Below are 23,791 nucleotides of genomic sequence, written 5' to 3'. Positions count from 1 at the left end.
TTTGTTAGTTTTTAATTAATATATGATATGTTTTGTTGGTTGTTTTCCTCTTTGTTTGTTTATTTATGTCTTTATTTAATCTGTGGTGTTTTGCCTTTATGACTAAAGATGTATTTCAGAAGTGTAAAATTACGTATATAAATAAAATCCTAATAATAGCTGGTTCTAGTTGGAATGTCATCTGTCTGCAGTGTTAGGGGCTGCAGGGGGCCGGCTAGTCAGCAGGTGGTATAGGTTGGCACACTGGTTCAGCCTCTGGCCTGCAGGGCTGTCATTTGGCTGGTCCAGAATTTGGTGGTGGGGGAGTGGTAGGAGCATTTAATTGCTGTGGCTGGTGCATGGGGGTTGCTCTGCAGCTGGATCCAGTGCACGGGGCAGGATTGGTGTGCAGGGTTGCACCCACGGACTGATGCCGTGAACTGATTTCCACCCCCCCGTTCCCCTCAAACTGACCCAGTGTCACTCATCTGGCCTGTGGGACCAGAAGGCTGTGTACCTGTGGGTTAGAGTAACCACGCATGGGCTTGCATGACTAAAGTGTCTGTGCCAGTCTTGACCTAGTAAACAGTTGCTTTAAGAGGAACCCATACATAATGTCGTCTTTCTGTTTGGTTTTTAATGACTGATACTTAACTTGCTGCTTCTGCCCTGGCTTGAAAAAAGAGAAACCACGCACCATGAATAATATGGTACATTAAGGTGATACTTTATACCGGTGCCATGGTTCAGTGTTTGGAACAGTACATTCAGTTTGGAGCGCTTGACCTGTTGCTCTGGTGCCGACTTCGTGACTTCATTGCTCCTACGCACAAAGGCAGCAAAGATCAAAACAAAGCGAAAGCTATTGGTACATCACGCTTCCTGCACGTTCAGTGACTTTCTGTTATGATTTCAAAGAGTTTATCTCTTAATGTGTTTAAAAAAAAAAAAAAAAAAGGAGAAATGAACAGAAATTTAACTTTAGTCTTCTGCACCTGGCAAATGCAAACGTTGCCTAATCAGAGCTTGCAGTTAAAGTAAAAAAAATTAACAAGGGAGCTGGTGAAGAGGGTTGAATGCATCTAGACCTTTACAGAATTCTGTCCAGTCGGTCAGATGCGAAGCCGAGTCCTTCCAAAGTTCAAACCCCAAATGGCTTCTCAGGCCTCTGAGTGCAGCCAAAAGTACCTTTTCGTGCTGATTTAAGTCAGCCCTGCATATAAGTGACCTGTGGATTTCAGATAAAGACATTGAATTGCTGGTGCCCATATAGCATCTGACAGGAGAATTCAGTAACCAAGTGAACGGGTTCAGTGAACTACAAATATTCAATAAATTGCACTGAAAAGAATTTCTGATTTGGAATTTTTATTGTGTGCACAAAAATACCACTAATACAGAAGTTGAAATAGCCAGGTGGCCTGATTACTATATGCTGACCCTGTGTATATTAAGTCAAGGGATTTTTGGAGCTGGGAAAAGAGGTTGATTTATAATTGGAGCAGCATGGTGATAAAATGATCAAGGAAGCTGCATCTAAAGTAACACTGAGCTATTTTGGTGGCTGTTATAGAATTTGATCATAACAGAAAAGCCAGCCTGCTTTCTTCCCTTTCTAGACTTTTTTTGAAGTGTTTGTCCAGTACAAATAGATAAAAATAAGATGATGGAGTCTCAAATCCAGCCAGAAGTTTCAAATTAATGAGGCTGATGGTGAACCCAAGGAAAAGTAAACAACAAGGTATACTCCACTGTCAGTGCCTGCAGGATAGGAAGGCTCAACTGTTCTGCATCAATTTGCAGGCAGAAATTGGGGAAGTCTCTTTCAGGCTTCTTCCTTTCTAAACGCACAGAAAAGGTAGTTGGACCTGACATGTCAGTCGTATGTGTTTTGTGCAAGGATCACATTGATTCTTCAAAGGAAGAGCTGTCTGCACGGGCAGATCTCACAGGACTGTGCTCACCATTTACATGTAGGTTCAGCCAGACCTGAGCCCGGGAGAGCAATGTGCAGCCTCTGCTGCAAGATTTGTGGACGAAAAAGCATTCTGGGTATGCAATATGCAGCAAAGCATGCCAACGCTCTGACTGCCCTTCCAGATATCCCGTTTCTAGGATACCACGGCGCACATAATTTCCTTCTCATCAGGAGACGGGGCAGCATGTTGTAAGAGTGGACTGCTAGGGGCATGGTGAGACCCGTGTTTGGAATAGACATTGTGGCCTAAAGAAAGAAAAGTTTTCTGTACAGCTTTGGAGGGAAGATCTCTCTTTCTAGTGGGCTCAACTCTTGGAACCTCAAGGATGAATGCAGATGAGCCTTGGGACATGAACATGAGAAACCAGAGACAGGATAATTGATATCCTATCTCCATCCTCTGTTTAATCTCATCTCTCACTTCTTGTAACTCGTTCCAGCTTGTGGTAGTTCCTCCTGCTGTATCTAGCTGCCATGGAAGCTTATGGAGCATACCCTTCAGTTCCTGTTTTCCCGGCATGTCATCTTGAAGATCCTTTTTACTGCCATAAATGGGGGGAAGTTCCTAGGCAAGTGAGGGACAGAAGTTCAGGACTTGGACAACTCGGACTTCTTCACCTATATCCCAGAGAGCATCAACTCAATGCTTCATGCTTCTGCGCTGGCAAATCTTCTATTCCCCTACCTGCACATGAGCTTTCTCACTTTCCTGGATTCATAGATTATATGGCCAAAACAGAACCTCTGTTTTCATTTAGTGTGACACTAGCACAGGCCAGGGGACTTCCTTGAATTAGTTCTTGTTTGCACTGGAATGCATCTTTTAGGAATTTGTTTATTCCTAATTGCCAGTGCTGGGGAATCCCTGCAACACTTGGTAAGATGTTTCAGTGGTGGATTACCCTCACAGTTAAATATTTGCACTTGACACTTTGAGTTGGAATTTGTCCGACTTTTTTTATCTTTCATAGTGCCTGTCCTAGGTTGAAGAGTCCATTATCAAACTTCTGTTTCATATCTAGGTGCACAGTGACTGTGATCCAGTCCCCCACTTAACCTTCCCTTAGGCAAGCCAGCTAGCTAAGTTAATGGGCTTCTTACTCTAAGGCATGGTGTCCAATTATTTTAATCATTGAAACATTGTTCTAATGGTTAAAGAAATGAAGGTGTTTCCATATTATGTGGTTGTTTCATTGCAGTATCCTGCAATCGTTAGAAATTTTACTTTATGCAGGAAACTTTCTTTTCCATAAGCCTTGTCCTGCACCTGAAGTCACTGCACCCAATCCTGCCCGGTGATCCTAGAAACATAGTGCAGGGCTTCCCTTACCTGAAGTCAGAGAAGTAGAGAAGAGAAGTGAAATGACCACCTTCTTGCATAGATCTTTGCTACTGGGCTCAGTCTAAACATTTCAAATGCCTGCCATCTTCTATAAACCCCAAGCTTTAGGTAGGGTGCAGTGAATTCAAATGTTGAACTGAATTTTTCCTGCTCTCTAGCTGAATTGAGCTCCTTAGTTACTTACTAAATGCCACTGAAGTGAATTGTTAGCGCCCCCCCCCACCCCCCGCCCCTTCCGCCCCCCCCATGGTGCCTTGATCGGCCTTTTTCCCCACGGGCCATTGCTATCCAACAAGAGCTTCCAGCATGGGCTTAACACTAATACGCCAGTGATGGGAGCCGGTTGCATAATGCCTCTTCAATAACATGCCTTCCTACCTGGTAACTTGAGGTTAATGCTACTGCACTAATGTCTGATAAATGCACAGTGAAATGGTGCCCTGATTGTGTCAGTAACAATCTAGCCACAAAGAGAAGTAGCAGATAAGGAGTCGGATAGTTTGGAGGAGGTAAGTAGGCGTGTATAGTAGGTGTGTTTCAATTTAGACTGGCTAAATGTCTGGAGAGGCTGTGTAGTTTGGGTACTAGATGGGGATACATGAGATCCAGGTTCTGTTTCTGCTTCTGCCACTGACCTGTTCTTGGACCTTGGTCAAGTCACTTTGTTTCGCCATGTGTCTGTTTCTCCTCTTCCCCAGGGACTAACTGTTAAGCTCTGCAGGGCCGGGGTGGTCTGTTATGCGTGCGTGCAGCTTCCAGCACTGTAGCTCCCCGATCTCAAGCCAGGCCTGTAGGAGCTATTACTGCTGTGTTACAAATAGCAGCTGTGAAATGGTCATGTCAAAGCATGTGGTGGGAGGCAGATCCTTCCCATTTAAGCTGGGCAGAAGGTTGGCTTTCCCTTGGGGAAGTGGCATCATCTGGTCTACGAGACAAATCTGATGGAAAAAGACGACTGCAACTGCCCTTTCAATCGCAGCGCTGTTGGCGGGTCCGAGTCTGACGGTTTTTTCTTTCTCTTTCCAGCTGCTTCTGTGCCAATGCCTTCTTATCCAAGCTCTGGCTCGGGCAGCTCCTCCAGCAGCTCCTCTACTTCCCACCTGGCCTCGCCTCCGGTGAGTAGGACCCAGAAGGCTGCAATACTGTTTTGGTGGAAGATTCTGCCTGGCGTATGTTGCCTCCCGGCTGCTTTCTGCTTTTGTCGCCTCCCTGGATGGTTTGAAATGCCTCCTCTTGCTTTTGTGGCTGTTGCCTAAAAAGCAAACACCTGGTAGTCCAGTCTGTGCTTGGTTTGAGCTATGTGCTTGGATCCCCTGGTGAACTTATTTCTGGGAATGTTTCAAGCTTTCCAGGCCTTGAGGGAAAGAGGCTTGCATTAATGATGCCAGCAGGTATCAACAGAGCTGTAAAACTCCTAGAGACCCAAATCGGTCATTAAATCAGTGTCTGGTGCTGACTCTTTGACTGCAAGCTCTTTGCTTTTTGGGCCAGTTCCCTGCGGGTTGGTGGCAGAGCTCCCCTCTCGTGCAAAGTGAAGCCACTCAAAAGCATGTTCACCGAAAATGTCTGCTCAGGCCCAGACCTGGCCCAGTCGAGTGGTCTTGAGTTTGCTGATCTGAATGGATGTCTCTTCCCCCTGATACCTGAATGATGAAAACTTTCCTGAAGGGCTGAATATTAACTTGCCACTAATGTGACATTCCTTCTGCTTGCTGAGCTGGAAGCTTATTTCAAAGGCTTTTGGTGAAAGCTGCCTTTTGAACTTCTCTGTGCTGAGGAATGCTGGAGCGCCGGGGGGCTGGTTTGACTACTTGGCAGTATTGCTGTCCTTATTTACGTAACGCCTGGTGTTCCTAGGGCAGCGGTTCTCAGCCTTGTCCTTGCATCCCTAGGGGAGCGTTCCCATCAGGTGGCCCAGTGTTATGACCATCTTATTCCTTGCACATTGCTACATGAGAAGGGTTTCATGGTGGGGGAGACTATTGCTGTCCTGGAAAAATGGCCCTGGAATGGGAAAGGCTTGGAAGTACTGCCCTAAGCCACCCTAGGAGCTTTGCTGGGTGGTCTGATCTGAAAGAAAGGGCTCTTTGCTCTCCAGCTCCTTTGAACAATATTGGAGATGATTTCTCCTCTCCCTGTAAGTCCCTGCTCTCAGATAGGAAGGGGCTTTGTGACTCCAACACTTGTCACTATTGGCTTTGTGGACTGTCCTCCAGGAACTGGTTAGAGCATCATTTTATAGCTGCCTCTTCTGCCTCTCAACATCAGAAGCTCGGAGGCTGCCCCTGGCATGGGCCAGACCACCGAGCTCATCCACTAAATGTACGGGTCTTCATCTAGGTCCCCAAGTGGAAATTGCTTTTAAATTTAGCCTCATGGGGAGCCCTGTCGGTCTGAAACAGCACTAGGATGAAGAATAGCTCTCACCCAAGACAGGGGTCAGAGCAGTCCTTTTTAAACTCTCAATCCGTCTCCTCCGTCCCCAAAGCCATAAAGCATCAGTGCTCTGTCAGGTCTTCCCTTTTGGTTGACGAGGGCAAGATGCAGCTTGTGCACTCTCTCGCCTGTCCTAGCAGATGGTCACGTGTACAGACCAACCACTGCAAGCTGTTCTGTGTCGTCACAATCTCAGACAACACTGACAGCCATCATTGAAACAGGACAGCCATGCTTGTCTTGTTGAGGGTGCAGCTAATAACCCTACATATGTATATTCCTGAGATCTTTTTACTGCAGTGGGATGAAAGGGTATCGATCATGGACGAGCAGAAAAAACCTAAAAGCTTCCCTCTGTTCGTAGTTCGCATTGAATTCCTTCTGTGGAAAAGAGTGGTTCCACCAAGAGAACCTAAGCAGAATGGTGCAATACCTCAAGGAAACTATTCTTATCTGGGATGCATTTGACATGCCAGTACCATGTTTGGGCAAACAAAAGGTGCACTGTTCTGCCTTTTGGAGTTGGCTTTCAAAGGGCTGCTCTTTTTCACTCGGTAAAGAAAGCAGCTGTTTCTGGCAAGTCAGCAGCCTCTATTTTATCAGCAGAATCTTGTCTGAAGCCTTGTACAACTTAATTTAGGGACTCCGGCAGAACGATGAACTAGCTCCATTAAAGCCAGTGTTTGTTTCCTTTGCTTTAAGCAGTCCCTTGGAGAGATGCAGCAGCTGCAGGAGAAAACTCTGGCGTCCCCTACCCAGGATTCCCCAGGCTTTCTGCACGGATCTAAGGACTCTGCTGGAAGCAGCAGCAAGAATTCTTCCTGCGACACCGATGACTTTGTTATGGTCCCGGCACAATTCCCAAGTAAGCCAAGCTCTTTGAAGTGTGTTTAGGGACAGCACAGAAGTGTGGATTTGTATACATTGGCAGCTATCTCTGGAAAGCCAAAATGCTGATAGATCTGTAAATTTTGACTGTGTAGTGGGAACATTTGGGTTCCCAAGCCTGAGGAAACATCTGGCTTGCTGATTTTGTGTTGTGATGCATTCTGTAATGAGCTTGCTTCAGAGAAGGGATTGGAGAACAAGGGATGTTTCGGGACTTAGATGCACACTGAGATTTGAATGGTGCAAATCCAGGTAGGCAAAGGAGAATGTAGGTTTACAGATAAACTCTCTTGCTTATACAGAAACTATTCTCAGGCCATCAGTTTTCTAGTGTAGCACAGTTCAAGTCAGGATTTCGTCTGGATTTTGCTGGATATTTTTTTTTAAAGTTTATACACCATGTTTGTGTTTGTTTAAAATGGGACTGCTCTTAAATTTGGTCCTGAGTTTGTTTTTTTTGTTTTGTTTTTTCTCTCAGTGGCACATGTATACACTTGGACCAGTGAGTGTGTTCATCTACACACAGGTGCATAGCAAATAGGCCCCCAATTTTGCCTTGCCTTTTAAGTGTGTGCTCAAGTCAGCCCCTGCTTGGTGATGCTAGGAAGGCTGTTCTTTAAAGTTAAGATGCTTTGGTGAATATGTAAACTCTCTGGGCTCTGCCCCTCTCACGTCATTCCCATTAACGTGAACTTTCCCATGGACTAGGAAGGCAGGATGGGCTCCAAGGCATGTGTCTGAGCACGTTGTTTTGGTATGAAGCAAGAGCTCAGTGTTGCTTTGACTCTCCTCAGTAACAGTGTTAGGAGCCACGTGCTAACTTCTGACATTGGGCTTCCAGCATTTTGAGGGTTTGGCAAGGGCAACTCTTTTGTGTATCCAGCTGCCAGCTCACGTGGTCATTCTGGCATTTTGCCACCAACGGCATATATGTGCCTGAGCATGACGGGCAAAACAGCACTGTGTTTACAAAATTCACTGCTTGCATCAAGGGGCATGTGCATCTCCTCAAAAACACGGCATCGAGCTCTGCCTCTTTCCAGAAGTGCCTCGCTGTCAGGCCAGAGCCTGAGGGCATATGGATCAGCAGTAGCAGTAACAGAATTAAACCAGCTGCTGCCTGCATAGGTTCAACAAAACAAGATTCTTTAACGCTTCCCAGTATCAAAGCGTCTCTTAGTCTTGGTGACTTGGGAGGCTCCGTTTTGAAATCCAAATGTTCTGAATGTATAAAGGCTTTTATAAATGTGACGTCAAACTAATCCATTTCTGCTCTTCCTTGATCTTCAGGTGATATAACTGCTGAGGCTGCTGGAGGGAAACCCATCCAAGACAGCCTGATGTACAGTGGGTAAGAGCTATTAAGGACTAGGTTGTCCTGTCTCTGCACTGCTTTCCATCGAGCACTGTTGGAGTTTGGTGGGTGGAAGGGGTATTACTCTCAGCCCACTTCATATGAAGAGATGGCCTTGCACCTGAAAGATGGCTGCATTAGTGACCGAGTTGCAGCACATATCCAGTTCGCATTGTCCCGTCTCTGCCTAGAGAAAGGTTAAGGTCCTCATCTACACTGTGTTCAGGAAGCAGATCGGAACCCAGTCCTCACATCTAGTTGCATTTGGAGCATAGGAGAAACCCTTAAAATCTTCCTGGGTTTTGGGATGAAGCATTTCAGAGACCTGTAGAGAGCAAGTAGGAAGGGGCTGGCATCTGCAGTGTTCCAGCATCAGACTTGGAACCCAACCCAGCTTGCTGGTGAGCTGCTTTTCCCTCTGTCGAGTGAAGCTGTATCACTCCCCTTTCTCCCGCCCACATCCAATGGCAACAGATGTCTTGTGGTGCATGACCAGTCCCTTTCCCTTTTGTTATTCCCCTGCCAGGGAGGGCTGGTTCTGTAGAGAAGCAGTGGGGGGCAAGGGAGAGCATCTTTACCTTAAGAAAACAATGGAGTGCATCTTTCCATGCAGCAACACCCCATTCTGCTTCCTCAGACATCTCTCGAGGACACCGTATTTGGTCCTGCTTGCTCTACAGCCCTGAGTCTTAAGAAACCTAGATTCACTTCTAGGTTCTGTCACGGGGTCACTCTGGGCAAGTCCCTCAGTTTTCCTGTGCCTCAGTTGCTCAAGGTGTAAAATGGAGCAGTTGGTATCCACCCCCTTTGCAAAGCCTTTCAAATCCTGATGTGAAAGGTGCCAGGCAGGGCAAAGGCAGATAAGTACTGCTTTTGGGCAAGCGTGCAGCAGATACTGCTGTCCATTTTTGTTAGTCATTTTGTCCAGCCGCAGCCCACTGTCTTTCAGATGGGCTGACTGAGAAGCGCTGGGGGGAAACTTAACAGTAAAGTTGTGCTGGGTTCCTCGGGGTAGGAAGAGTGGTTAAAAGCAGCCACCAGTTCCTCTGAAAATATATCATGCATGTATGTGGATGTATACATGATTCCTAGATCTGATGTTGGTTTTTAAAACCCTTTACAGTAGAGGTAAATTACAGTTTCACCTTCTTTAAGGTCCCTTTAAGGTCCCAGTGGTGTAAAGGGGGAATTGGGCACCTACCCTGCATGTGACTGGCTTAACCACCTGTATACAGCACTGTCAGCATGTGACACCTGAATGTTGAACCATAAGTTTTGCAGGGAGATGACCTTGACAGTACCACTGGCTGGGGGAAGGGACCTCTGCAGTTAACTTTATGCTCAGTCTTATGTGAGGGGAAAATAGTCTCCTGTAGGGCTGTGTACTAAGGGCCAGGGAAGTGCTGTTGCCTTCTAGGCTCTAACTGGATGGCCTCTTTCTCCCCTTTTCCAGGAGCTCCCTTGTGACTTCTGCAGGCTTGGAAAGTCAGGGAAGGACTCCATCTCCTTCACCCCCCTACAGCAGTTCTCCCAGCCCATCAGGGTAAGAAGGAAGATGAGGTGGGGATTGTTCAGGAGCTACCACACAGTTTTTAGGGCCTGATCCCAGTTCCCATTTGAATCAGTGAGGGTCTTTCAGTGGCTGATGATGGGTAAGGGATGGGGGTGCTCCTGTTGAAATTCTCTTTAGTTCAAGGGTAGTGATTTTTAGGACAATAACTAGAAAAACTCCCCAACTTCGGGTTCAGCCAAGCTCTGGATGTAGAGCCCAAGGTCCCTCGAAGACTTTCCTCTGTCCTGGCTCCCAGGAAGGGCAAGGAGAAGAAGAAGCTGAGCTGGAGTTGCCTTACTGGGGCTTGTGACTTGAGCAACTATAACCCTCTCGTGGGAGTATCTTGGCTACCCCGTGTCCCACGTACAGACACTATGAATATGATGAGAGTAGGCATGAGCTGAAGTACGAGGCTTTTAGTCCTGAGGAGGTCCAGCAGCTGTCACGTGTAGTTGACACTACTGGGAGTTTTCCAAGATCACCATGGTTTTTTGTGGCAGCAGCAGGTTACCCCGCTCCATGCTCACATTGTGCTTCTGAGATGGGTTTGGCAAAGGGGATAACTTCTGTTTGCCTTTTTGAGAAGAGGAAAGTGTTTTTTTGGCTGGGATGAAGGGTCCGTGTCGCTCGACAAGATGTTGAAAGCTACCATAGATGCTTTGTGACCTCAGCTTAATTTCTGAAACTTAAAAAATGCTGTGGCATCACATTTTGGAGCATAAGGGTAGAAGGCTCGACCTGAGAGGAAATGGCCTTTGTATTTGGAATTGAGGGTTTTTATGGTGATATCTTATTTTATTGGACTACCTGGGACAGGCTTGTAGGCAAGTCTTCATGCACAAAGTGCTCTTCCTCAGCAGCTGGGCTAGCGTACCTATTTTGGAGCTTGCTTGAGTTCCTAGGGAGCTTTCTGGTGCTACACATGTGTATCAGCTGTCCTGCTAGGTAGATGTGTTCAGATGTAGGGATGAGCGGCACCCTTATTACTGATTAAAGGTATAAACAGCCTTGGCCAAAGCAGGGGACAAACAGGGGCAGAACTTTTTGTCCCTCCATTGGGTCACAGATTCATTTCCAGCCAGGCCAGTAACAACTGCCACCATCTGCTGTGGCTCATATAAAATGAGGTTACGGTCTACCAGCCACATACCATAGTCCAGCACCATTAAGGACGCCAGTTGGCCTGCTCAAGTCTTCATGAATGAACAGGGTCAAGGAGACTTGATTTGATCAACTTGTTCTTCCAGGCAGTCTCCTGACAGAGGAGGCTTGGCTCTTACCTGTTCAGTGTCTCTTGGCTTTTGCATGTCCTCACCTCTTATAGGTGGAAAATTCACATGGGTAAAATCTTTTAAAAACAGAAAATGTCCCAGGCTTGTTTGTGAAAACATTCCTCTCCCAGACAGCCCAGAATGACAAGTCACTGCTTAAGCCCATATTAATACATGGAAAAAATAGAGCTTAAAGCCTTGCTGACATGATTGGACTAATTGGCAAGTGTTTTACCTCGGTGCAGAGTTGAGTTGCATAAGGTTTCTCATGCCATCATCTCCTAAGCTTTTTTTTTTTTTTTCCAGCAGCTTATTCTTTAACTGATTCCTGTGCAGCTTGGGTGGGGATCAGTCTTCATTAAAAGATTTAGCTTTGCTCTAAAGAGCAATGGGTGGAAATACATGGACTTCAAATGCTGGCTACTCTTTTCTTGCCATGGTTCCCCTCTTCCACATATTATTGTGGCCAAGTCCTGTTGGAGTGGGACATGGAAAATCCTTTCCAGTGACCCTGGGGTCTAATGTTATTGCTTCCATCCTCCCAGCTTTTTCCCAGCAGTCTCTGTGGAGCAGATCCCAAAGCCTCTAATGCTAGTTGTCACTTCTCCATCGCCTTGTAAAGAAACCCTAAAGAGCTGCCCTGTCCAGAAAGGGCAGGATTGGAGCCGCCTCTCCAGTTTAGCAAGGTAGAGTGTGTGGGGGATCGGCCTACCCCTGAGGTGCCTTGCAGGCATCGCCACATTGTTTTAGCTTGGATTTTATAGCCTTGGGCCAGCTGGATATCATGCAGGCTTCTAGCCTTAGCACTCTGCTGTACTTCTTTAGTGGTAGCAGGCGGCATCCTGCCTTTCTGTCCTGTTTTGGCTTTGCTTTCTCACAGGCCTGGAGTTCTCTCTTTGTCTCGCAAGCAGATCTTTCCCCTGCGGCACTGGCTGAAGCCCAACTGGGACAAATAGCAAAGGCTATTTTAGATTGGCCAGCAATGGCATTTGCCTCCAGATGTCAGTGTGCCCTCTAGCATCGTGCCCCTTGGCATCGTCCAGCACATACGAAAGGACCATAATTACAGTGCGCTAACAGCTGGGCTTTTGTTTTTTCAGTCGTTTCCCTGTTGAAGATTCAGGATAAAATTGTTTAGACGTACCTCTTTGGCTGTATCCCAGCATGGTGAATTTACTGCCACCTTCAGAGCACTTTAAACTAAAAGCAAGTAAGGAAGGGGCTTCGGAGCTCTCTGGTTCTGAGAATTTCTGGGCGGCTTGTAGCTGAAAGGTTTCCAGATATGACCAGTCACTAATAAGCACCGACTTCCAATTTAGTTACCAGATACTTGCTGTTTAGACCAATTGGCAGGTTTCCTACTTGGTCCCTAATATGGACCTCTTCATTTCTTAACCAAAATCCAGTGTGGGAAGCTGGTTCATGCTAGGATTTGATGTACAGCAGCTGCCAGAGGATTCGACTATTTGACTTGGTAACTTTTTCTTCTGTGAAGAATGTGGGGCTGGTCCAACAGAAGTGTTGGAGGCTCAGTCAACTAAGGAATATGCATGATAGAGGTAGGTTTCTTCAGTTACTGCCTCCGGTAATTGCTCCCAGATTTCTCAGCCAAATAATGCTCAGTGCATATCTTAGTGACAACTCTTGTTACCTGCTTTTTTGCCTAATCCTCTGCATATTGTAGGAATGGAGCACTATAGTGAAAGTGGTGACCCCAGAAATACAGGCCCCAGGAAAAATCTAAGGCATTTATTTCACTGTGTGGTGGTGGGATGTCAAAGACTCGGATAGTTCCTCCTAAAGACGGGCTAAACGGAGCATTTGTACAAATCCTACCAGCTCCTCTTGGCAAGGTCTTACTGTTCTTAACAACTCCTTGATGGCTGTGACCTTCGTCACTGCTCCTCTTCTCATCTTGCATGAATGTGCGCCAGCATGTCATTGTAGGGGTGAGTCACAGAACCATCAATTTTTTTTTTCCAGATGTACCAAATAGTACTGACTCGATTTGAAAACTTGGCATCTCAGAAAACTAGTCTGTAAAGCAGTTGGATCAGGGATCCTACAGTTACTCTGTGCATGGGCTGAAAAGGCTAAAAACATACTTAAGACTATCTAGTGCTGTAGAGGATTAGCAAACATGTTAAACCAGTGGAGGGGAAAACTGGCTCATTTTTTGGCCTTTCAGCCTTGACAGAGGATCTTTTTTCAGTAAATTGGAACTCTGTCAGGCACAAGTGATGTCTTCATGTGCTGTGGACCATGTCTTCGAGATCATGAGAATAAGCTGCAATGCAAGGGTGTTCCCCAGGATTGTTATCAACAACTGCACAACATATCTAGGCACTTTTTGTCATGGAAAGCTTTGAGCTGTTCTACTAGACACCACATCTTTTTCTCTGTTTTACTTCTAGGTGGGTTATTTCTTCCTTCCTTTTCTGCTCTGGGTTGTAGAATCGATAGCAGTATAGGCTTTCTCCTTTCTGCTCGAGTTGGACACACATTCAAATTCCCTAAGCTCAGTGACTTCTGTATCTGACCTGGGCACCTTTGTCTCCAGTAAGACCTTTCTGTAATTTTGACAGCTCCACAGGTGGTCTTGTCTGTACTGAGTGAGACTGCCATGGCAGCTAATCCTGAAATGCCCAGAAGACCTAAGGATTTAAGGCGGCTACTTAGTTTATTCGCACATGTTTTGAAGAGTTCTTATGCAGTCTTAGCTAAGTAGACTGAAAATAATGAAGATGACTGCCAGCTGAAGGGGCAAGCTATCGGTGCCAGGACTGAATATCCCCTGTTAGGAAGAAACAGGAAAGCAGTCTAGTTTGCAGAGTACATCTAAAAGATTTGGGGGCCTGTTCTGCTGCCTACCTGTGACTGTTGATCTTAGAGAAAATGTTGAGAGATGGCATGCAAAGAATAGTCGTCCGTCCGTCGTCCGTCCGTCGTCCCCCCCCCGTGCTTTCTTCTCCCCTTGGCTTCAGTTACTTAGCTGTTCTCTAATGGGCTAACACTAGCCCTGTAGTGACATGCTGAGATTCGTGGAGACCCGCCCCTTCAACAATAACTCTGTGAATCATAAGTAGCCCATGGCAAAGAGCGACTCTCAGCCTCTGTCCTTTATGAGCCATAGATGCGTACGGTGATGTGCTCTTTGGCTGTGGATCTGAGGCTGGTGGAAATAGCTGAGCACTGTTTTTCCTGGAGGGAGTGGTGTGTTGGGTGAATGTTTTTTACTTTGGTCTGTGGGCGGTAATCTTGCTGGGAAAGATGAGGTAAGTATTTCTTTGGAGGTGTGAGGTGCCAGTTCCTGAGAGATGATTTTGAACCTTGGGAGAGGACCCGAGGGTGGTCCCTTCCAGTGATAGAGGCACTTTTAGAAAGGTAATACGTCAAGTCGCTGGATGCAAGGTCCTCCTCTCATGAGTCTTTGTTTCTTTTTCCATTCTACAGCCGGCCAGGCCAGTTTTCCAGCAGCAAATACGGGCATTCGGTCCCCATCCCAGTACCGACACAGGTCCATAACTACAGACGGATCGAGCAAAACCTGCAGTCTCCCAATCAGTACGCTTCCCCACGGTAAGTCCTGAGGTGTAGGAAGAAATGGGGTAATACCACCTCCTGCTCAAAGCATAAGACTTCTGTTCTACACTATAACCATGGGCAGGTTTTTCATTGTGGTCTGTAGACGGTCTTCGGTATTATGGGCCCTTTTCCTTGCCATAGGGAGGCAACCCAGTGTGGTGTGTGTGTGCTAACTTGTTTTTGGTATTTACTGTGCCAGTGAAATCGGAGTTGTTGTGCACGGCAAGTCTTTTCCTGCGTGTGCCTGTGTTTATCTTCAACCTGCCAGTTAGGTGCTCAGCTCCCATGAGCTTTCAGCCCTTTATGTCTTTAGCAATCTTCTGCCTGTTAGATCAGCCCCTGAAGGATTCTCCGAGAGGAAAGTTTCCCCTCTTTGATACGTGGCTAAAACCAGTCATTTGCCTGATTTTATAAAAGCTTGTCAAGCCACATGATAGTTCCTTATTAATGTGAGTATGTAGCATGATGATTGCATGAGCAATTCATGCCTGCAGGGCAGGATATGCATTTGGAAGGTAATGAGGATGAACCGGATGTCAGGCTTGAACTATGTGTCTGAATCCTTGCACACCATAGAGATAGATCACGCTTCCGAGTGGCAGTTGGCTCACATCTGTCAATTGAGTCGCACACACCTTAGTGCTTAGTGTAAGAATATCCATGCAAGAGGTGCAATATCTTAAACATCTAAGAAATATGGGGCATCTATCTATACCTTAAACATAAAAGCATGGGATTGGAAGGGGTCTCCTAGGCCCCTTCCACTCCCCTGCGTTCACTCACAATCGTATACCCGAGGAATTCCCAGTTACCACTTAACCCCTACACACAACTACCAATCAGTACCTGAAACACCAGCACCCCCTTACAATGTGTCAGGGGTGCCAGCAGGGGAGACAAGGGCACTGCTAGTTCCCTACCACCTCAGCAACAGGGAAATAGTTGGTTAATATATATGCTGAGAAGATCCCAAGAAAAGGATTACACCCCATAGTGCAGACAAGGTCAAACCTCCTAAAGCCTGTGCCAGTCTGATCTCAGGGTAAAATTTGTCTCCTGAACCCATATTCAGCAGAAAGAAATATCACATACCAAAGGTGCAATGTGCTGAAACATTGACAAGTCATGTAAACGGCAAGGAAACAACCAAGTCTTGTCAGGAGTGTAACTTACTGTCCACATGGTTGCTGTCACATTTGCCTTCGTTAGGGGTATAAAATCCCCTTTAACTTGGTCTTGAGCTTCAACCATTCTTACATTGGGCCTCTCAGGTGGGTCACCCTGTAGAGACATTTACAGCTGGTCTAATCAGAAAGCAGCAAAGAAATCATGCTGTGCCAGGACCACACGAATACATTCTTACCGCCTGGTACCCCATCCCTCTAAATATGAAGCTGAAGTCAGATTCATTGATAGACAGTTTTTCTACACTTAGATGCCCCATATTTCTTAGAGCAGAACTTGCTGCGGCTATTAGAGTTAGGTCTGAGCTGGGGGGAAATAGCCATTCCTCATAGTAGTCATTATTGTTCACATAGTCAATGGAGATGGTAGAAGAGGTATGAAAAACAGGGCTGTGGCATGCAGGCTAGTGACTGGAATTGTTCAGCTCAGATTCACCATTACAAATCTGAGGTTAGATAGTTATTATGCCACTTTATTCTTTGGCAGTGCAGCAATAGGACCATCACCTCTGCGAGGCTGCTCGTGGAACAAAGACACTCTAAAGCTGCCTGGTTTTTAGCATCTTCTAAAAATCCAGTAGTCTCATGCAGAGCCCCCTACATGGAGTCATATTTACAGCGGCCATCTCTATTTCCAAGCCGCAGGTTCAGTAGGCATCTCTTCCAAGAATTCAAAGAGAACCTCATCAAGCTGAATTTTCACTCTCCTAAAGGATGTGCACTTTCTATCAAGGATCCTGAAAAGACTATTTAATCCAAATAGCTGGTCTTCCATGCCCCAGGTCATTTTGAGTAAATGCCTCAAAGGTTTTTGGGACAAAGGCAAAAAAGTATCCTTTTAACCACGTGCCTGAAGGCCACATGACAGACAAACTGAAATGTTGTTCTGTTGACAAGACAGACACATTTGACAGTGTGACTAGACAGCATATGTGTGTAACTTGTTTATGGACAGATGTGTCATATGTTGCTGTGAGATGCCACATCACACATCCTCTGCTTACTAATTCCATCTCCCTCGGGACTATGTGACATTCCAGCTCTCTGAGCAACTTTAGTCAGGTGCAAGTTCAGGGCAAGTACTATTTAGTATTCCTGAAGGCTGCAGTTGGGCCATTCCCATGTAAAGCATATTGTGAAGTACCAAAAACTGCATTCCTGTGTCTTTAAATGGCCCAGATTTAATTGGGCACACTGTTCTTTTCCCTCTGTTTTCCCTTCTGTCTGTTTGCAGGATCTGGCTGACACCCAAGCTGTATATCAGCATGGATTAACGTAATTTTTGTTACTGAAGGGAGAGGCTTATCCCCCTCCTCCAAAGGCAATTAATTATGCAAGTTTAGGAGCTAGGGCTCTTGAAAATCCAAGTCTAAAACACCCCTCATGCCCCCTGTTCTTCCCTCCCCTATCCTGTCATGCCAGAACTGCTGACCACACACCACTGTTTTGCTTTGTATTTTCTTCTGACCAGTTCAAAGCTCTCGGAGGCAGTAACTCCCTTGGCACAGCTCACGTACTGTGCAATGCAGTGAGTGCTTATGCAGCTATTTAATTAAAAGGCTACTCTAATGAAAGTGCAGACAGCCGAGCACTCGGGATCAACAGTAGAATAACAAACCATCAGGCGTGTTTGCTGGAGTTATTAAAATAAATCAAGGGGTAAAGAAGTTGGACTTCCATGGAGTTGGTAGGAATTCCTGTGTGCTGTGGAGCACTGCTAAAAATGAGGAGCAAGGCATTCATTCCCCTTGTTTTAGTTGGTTTTGTTCTTTTTGCTTTGCAAGACTTTGCTTGGCTTGTACAGCCTTTGGGTGGGAACCAGCTGCTTGTTCTGTGCTTGTACAGTGCCTGGTCCATAATTAGGCTCAATTTTAAAAAAAATTGTAACAAAGCTCTCATGAAGTAGCCTGAGATGTTGAAGCGGATGAGGATGGCCCCTTCCCTTGTGTCTCTTCAGTGCCTTCTGGCCTAACCTGTGCGTTGCTGTTTCTGGTCAGGTCTGGTGCAGTCCGCAGAGCCAGCAGTACGAGCCCTCTGGGTTTTCCCAAAACTGGTGCTTCCCCTCCTTTCACTGGAGAGCACGGAGCTGCGTCCGCTCCCAGGAAGTTCTCCTTCGGCGGTGCCAAGCCTTACACACCATCTCCGCAAGGTAAGAGGCCGCCGGCTGATGTGCCTTCTGCCGCAACGCAATGAAATGTGCCTGGTGTAGGAAAATGGCACTGGCTGTGCTGTTGACTAGGTTTTCTCCCTGCCCTCTCTGCTGGCCGGCGGATGTGCCTTACTCTGTGCAGGGAGGGCCCCTGATTTTTACTAGATCTCTTACATCTCTGCCGTCTCTACCCCCATAAGATGGCACTGTTCTGGGTGGGGATCCACTGGTGTTCATATTTTCTTCCTCTGTTTTAACCCCAGTGCAATATGGGCTTCTGATGACATTTCCCAAGATCCTCCAGATTCTTCCTTGCTCTTGCCTCGGAGCTGTCTTTTTTTTTTCCTTTCCATGTAACACCTAAGGATGGGGTGGGGAAGCTCTGTGGGTCTGCTTGATGCTTTCTGTATGTGTTGTGTTACTGATACTGTATAAAGCTGTTGATTGTGTCCCCCTTAAAGTTGGAACAATCCCAGAGCAGCCTGGACAGACTGTTATCCCCTCCCCTCTTGGAGCAGAGATGAGAAGCAGGACCCCCATGCCTGGTATGTTAGTACTGTATTTATTTGTCTTCCTCCTGTTTAACTGTCCCCATGAAGCTGCAGTCTGATCCTCCAAAAGGCCCCAGGAAAGGGATTTTCCTTTCTTACCTTTCCAGATGTTTGGTTCAGACAGGAGATGTTTTGTGGTAAGAAGAAGATTCTTACCTCCTGCTGTTACTGCCCCTGTGCTTGCCCTGGTATTACCATGTTTAAAATGCCACAAGTTCCTGCTTGGATCATGGAAGTCAGTGGCTCGTGTGTTTGCTGCAGCCCAGTAAAACTGAATTCTCCTCTGCCCCCTAACTAAACGCTCCTCAGGAAATGCTCTGCCCAGGAGATTTCACCACATGTGGTTTCACAGCTGCCAAACCCAAGCAAGCATAGCCCCCTTTTTTCCAACCACTGCAGTATTGGAAAACATCATTCTGCAATGCTTGCCCTTTCCCCTTCATCACTTGAGTTTAGACCCTGAAAGCTCACAGCCTAATTCAGGCCTCAAAGTTTTTTGTGGCTGAGAGTAGAGCACAGGCTTGGCCTATCTAAGGTTCCTTTAAGGCTGGCAATGCAGGTCCTGGGCTCAAACCTGCTCTTTGCAGAGAGGGCTCATGTGGTCTGTGTGCTTGGACCCTCTAGGTGCGTCCATGCCCGAGCACTCTCCCCGAGGCATGGGCTCCCCGGCAGAAGATTACTAAGCAGCACCCGGACCCTCTGGTGGCTCACTTTGGCCCTGTCCCAGTCAGCCAGCCCCTGCAGATTCATGGTTTGCAGCATTGCCGGCAGTTGAGGTCCTCACCGAAGCTGTCTGAATTTATGCAGAGAAGCCCTTTACCAACTATCATGGGCTCCCCGACAAAGGTATCGTATGGACCCTGCTTTGGGGTCTCTTGCAGCTCACTCTGGTGGGTTGTTTTGGGGTAAATAACTCTAAATAGATAAAAATGTATTGTATTTGCTAATAGCTCTTAGTGGGTCCTTAAGGGCTGGTCAGTGGACAGCAGGGTTGATTTTCATAGAGGCTGGGATTTGCCTTGTAGGCCTCTCTCCTGGGGTGGCAGTGGAGATGGCAGCCCTGTTAAATCAGTGGCAGCTCGAATAGCTTCCTGCACGCTGTTGTCAGTATGGCACAACCTGTGAGCAGCACTGCAAAGATCAAGCATTTTCGGGGGCTGCTTTTCCTCTGGGACTGGGGGAAAGCTCATGGTTTGTAAGCCATGTTTTTGTGGGACCTAATAGAGGGGAGCACCCCCCACCCTTGACTTGATTTAAAAAAAAAATAAACCGGTGAAATGCATCAAATCTTTTCTTTGTAGGCCATGCCCCCTTTTGAGTTCTCCAAAACCCCGAGCTCCCAAAACCTCCTCACACTCCTGGCCCACCAGGGAGTCATGGTAGCCCCAACGCGGAACAAGACTCTGCCGGATCTGAAGGAGATGGGTCACTTCCACTGCCAGCAGGCCGGCTTGGGCTTGAGACCTGTGGAAGAGATTAAGGGCAGGTGAGATGTGGTCATGATATTGTGTGTCGAAGAGTCAGTCGCACATGATCTGGAAGCCAGGCTTTTGGAGGTCATCTCAGATCTTCCAACAACAAACTGGTATTAGCGGTGGGATAGTATCCACGGCTTCAGTCGCTGAGGATCTGGATTCAGTTGTTTATAGGAGGCTACTTAGATTGTGCACACATCTGCTAATTTCTGCTGTGAGGGTGGAAGGGTTTCCCATCTAACAAGTGCCCAGAACGGAGATCCTTTTAGAGACCCATCATTGGGATTTTTCTTCTTGCTGGGATCATTTTGGGGCATGAAGCTGCTGTCACTTCTGTTAGTCTTCCCTCCTGACCCTGTTGTGGGTCCTCTCACATACTGATTCTGAACAGACCCACAGCATGCCAGGTGTTCCTGTTCTGTCTACCCACATGGATGGGCTTTTGCTCCAACGGAAGGGATTTGCCTCAGCGTCTCCTGAAATAGCAACGAGACCTGAAGGAAATCATTCCCCTATTGGAGCCACAGTTGTAAATGCTTACAGAAAGCAAAGGTAGATGGTAGAGCAAGTAGCTCCTGCCCCTAGCTGGTGGTATCCCGGGGCTTTGTCACCAAGCAGCAAGGAGTATGGGGCCAACATTAACCATGCTACGTCATTTTAGTGTGCAATGTAAACCCCACAACATCCCAAATGTTTCATCCTTGCCCTTCATTTCCTCTTTAGATCTCTGAGCACCGGCAGGCTCACTGACCTACTTCTCAAGGCTGCCTTTGGGGCACAGATCTCAGAAGCTGGCAGCAATGACAGCCTGAACAATGAGAAACCCATGGAGATAACAGGTAGGAGGGGAAAACAGGAAGCCCCGGCAGCTTGTTTTAGGTATGTACAGAGGCAGCTTGTACCTTATACATACATATAGGAAACTGCCTAGCTTTGGCTCAGGAAAGGACTGCAGTATCTGCAAAGTGGGGTAATGGTGTTTGCCTCCTTCTGTTAAAGCTGTTTGTCTATGGCTGAAAAGCGTAGGGGGATCATCATGGATACCCCTTTTTTTCCCCTTTTGTGAATCACAGGTGTACCATAAAGCACTAGATGCTTTCCCAAGTGGAGCTCAAACAGGTATACGGAGGCATGTCACTTGGTGCCTCTCCTGAGAACAGCTGCACTTGTCTGCAGTATCATGTTAGGACCAAACAGCACTGGCAGCACTGCCCTAGTGGTGCACCGTTTTGCCCTTATTTCTGGTCTCATTGGGAGTATTGGCATGCGCTGGCAACACAGAATCTGTAGAAAATTGGTGGAAAAGTCATCAGGTGGTTTTGTGGACAGGAGACTGCTTTCTGAGTAACTGTGATTTAAAAAGCTGCTCATTTTCACTATTTCTGTAGCTCCCTCTGGTGCTTACGGAGGAAACCTGTACTCTGGTGCTAGGGCTATGGGCTCTGTTAGCCCATCACCAGTGATCTTCACTGTTGGGTCCCCTCCAAGTGGGACAACACCACCGCAAACCACTAGGACCAGGATGTTTTCAGGTAATGGACCTTTTGGTCTTCTCTGCATCTGTCTGGGAGATGGTGACGGTTGGTTTTAGTGCTAGGGGGTCTGCTTCATGCTGATAGGATATTGGCAGCCTAAAAAGGTTTATCAGGATATATTATATTGAACTTCATCTGGCATGAATGTTATTGAGGTCATAACTCTGACTAATGCTAGCACAGTGTAGCTGCTTTTATTGTTGCAAGAGGTCATGTCCAATAGCTGTTTCCAGTGCTTTAGGGGAGCTGTGAACTATTTTTTTTTCCCCTTTTATTTCTGTCCCTCTTTAAGGAATAACCCTGCAGCCTTTCCTAGGTGCATACACTGCTGATAGATTAGTGACTGGACTAGGTTATCTAGGAGAACCCATCCAGTCCTGTGTCCCATATGCTAATAGGGAGACTTGCTATACTCAAATCAGTGAAATCCCCTCTACTTTTTTTCCACAAAACACTACCTGTCTAGTACCCTTCTGTCCAAACAAATGTAGTGGTGTAGTTCCTCATGTCTACTACTATTGATACTATCCTTTTCAGAAAGAAATGAATATATACTTAATATTAAACTGGAGCAGTTGTTGCTGTTATCATTTAAGTCCATTTTACTCAGTCAAGACATTAGGTTTAATTAAGTACTCATTTTCATAATTGATTGTGGAGACCATCTCTCCCTCCCTGTAGTCCTCCTCAAGTTTCGTTTTTTTTTTTTAGGGGGGGGGGTTGGCACAAATAAAAAACATCTCTCAGCTTACATGACAATTGATTACAAAGACCAGAGAATGTAAAGACTGATCTCTGCAGAGCTTTGTGCTGACACATGCTTTAGATTGTAAATAGACTCTCCCTATTCAGCATCCTCTGGAGAGGATGCTAAGCCATCCCCAAGCCCTTTCAGTGCAGGCTGCATGATGAGTATTATGCCCAGTTCAGTGCTACAGCTATGTAAGGGTGGAGCTTCTAGAGCTGCTGGTTATTGTTATTAGGTCTGCTAAACCCATCATCTCTTCTGGTTGACATACAAAGAGGGTGTGTGAGCCTTCTTTGTATGTCAGCCAAAAGGAGGAAGGAGGCTCAGAGGTAACAAGATGCCAGCTTAAGCTATACAGTCTAAATGTTTGAGGAGTTTGCTGTATAACCACCTCCATTAACAGCCACACCAGAGTGGTTGCCTGCATCCCATTAAAGAAGGGATGTCAAAGATGTGGCCTGCAGAGTCCTGTCCTCCAGCCCCCAGTGCTACCCCTGGGTCTCAGAGTTGACCCACACGCCAGACCACAGATGCTGCCTGCACCGACTGGCCCAGGACATGCGCTGCTCACAGCACCTACTTCATGACTGCTGCACATCGTGCCCGTTTCATGAATGCACTGTGCCCACTCAGGCTGACCTGGGACTGCACAGTGCACTGTGCCACACATGGCACACATACCACACACAGCACCCTACCTGGCCAGCTGAGGCAGGTGCCATGCACAGCACAAGTCCCAGACTGGCTGAAGCAGGCGTCACATGTGGTGCATGTCCCACACCAACCCTGCAGGAGCACTGTGGACAGCACTGTTCCCACTGGTCCGGGACTGATGCAGCATATGCTAGATCTGGCATGGTGTTTTGGGTGTTGGGTCCATGGGCCTGACTTGACCTGCGTACCAGTCCCACACCCCTTCTTCAATCTGTGGGGTCAGATGTTTGACACTCCTGTATTAAAGCATCTGAAAAGCATCTCGCAATTACAAAAATATCTGAAACATGAGATTCTTAGAGCTTGCCCATTTCTTTCCTTCCCCCTCAAAGAACTAGCAATACTCCTTTGATCCTTTCGGTCTTTGAAGCGTAGCACTCAACCAGGGAAGCTTTAGAGGAAAAGAAACTGAGTATATTTCACATTAGTTACTCAGCTGTGAGTTACAAGTCCTGAGTCCTCTGAAGACAGAGCAGCAGATCCAGAAAGGAAAGGATGTGCCTTTATTACCCAAAAATTCAGTGACGTTATTCAGTGCCCTGGCAGTATTACAGCCAGGTTTGGTACAAGATGCACTGCAGGGTTAATTCTCTCGTTATGACTTCATAAATATGGGCGCTCCTTTTATTAACATGAAGTCTTCAGACTAAACTTGATGGGGTCGGGGGGGCACTGTTTGGGCTGAAATGTTTGGCTGAAAGGATTGTGGATGATGGGAAAAGGATGGGTCACATGGGATGGGGTCACTGGATTTAGTTCCTGGCCCAGCCTCTGTAGATGACCTTGGGCAGGTCATTTAATCTTGTCTGTAGCCCTGTTCCCCATCTGCCGGTTGGAGATAATGGCAGCAGCATGGTGCTCTGGCAGGAAAATCTGCCTTGTGTACAAGAGGTCGCCAGTTCCAAATCTGGGCAATCTCTCTTGTGCAACAGGTGGTAACTACTGTAGTTTGAGTTAGTAACCTATGCTGAAGGCTTGGGAATCAAATCCTGCTTGACGGATGAATGATGGGGAAGCTGACATAATAGTGTATGATAGTGTTGGCTTTAG

At 46.7% G+C, this 23,791-nt stretch overlaps 1 protein-coding gene across 1 annotated transcript in view; it reads left to right on the top strand.

Annotated features, from left to right (window-relative positions):
• Positions 1-23,791, top strand: part of ULK1 (unc-51 like autophagy activating kinase 1) — a 91,127-nt gene that overhangs the window by 54,278 nt on the left and 13,058 nt on the right. The window contains 12 exon segments of the mRNA XM_025195649.1: positions 4,326-4,414; positions 6,438-6,600; positions 7,914-7,974; positions 9,431-9,520; positions 14,254-14,379; positions 17,567-17,718; positions 18,180-18,263; positions 18,894-18,933; positions 18,935-19,115; positions 19,571-19,755; positions 20,468-20,583; positions 21,133-21,276. Of these exon segments, the coding sequence (XP_025051434.1) occupies positions 4,326-4,414; positions 6,438-6,600; positions 7,914-7,974; positions 9,431-9,520; positions 14,254-14,379; positions 17,567-17,718; positions 18,180-18,263; positions 18,894-18,933; positions 18,935-19,115; positions 19,571-19,755; positions 20,468-20,583; positions 21,133-21,276 (1,431 nt within the window).

The sequence above is a fragment of the Alligator sinensis genome, unplaced genomic scaffold (assembly GCF_000455745.1).
Source record: "Alligator sinensis unplaced genomic scaffold, ASM45574v1 scaffold628_1, whole genome shotgun sequence".
In the NCBI taxonomy this organism is placed as follows: domain Eukaryota; kingdom Metazoa; phylum Chordata; order Crocodylia; family Alligatoridae; genus Alligator; species Alligator sinensis.
This window is presented reverse-complemented; position numbering and strand designations above follow the sequence as displayed.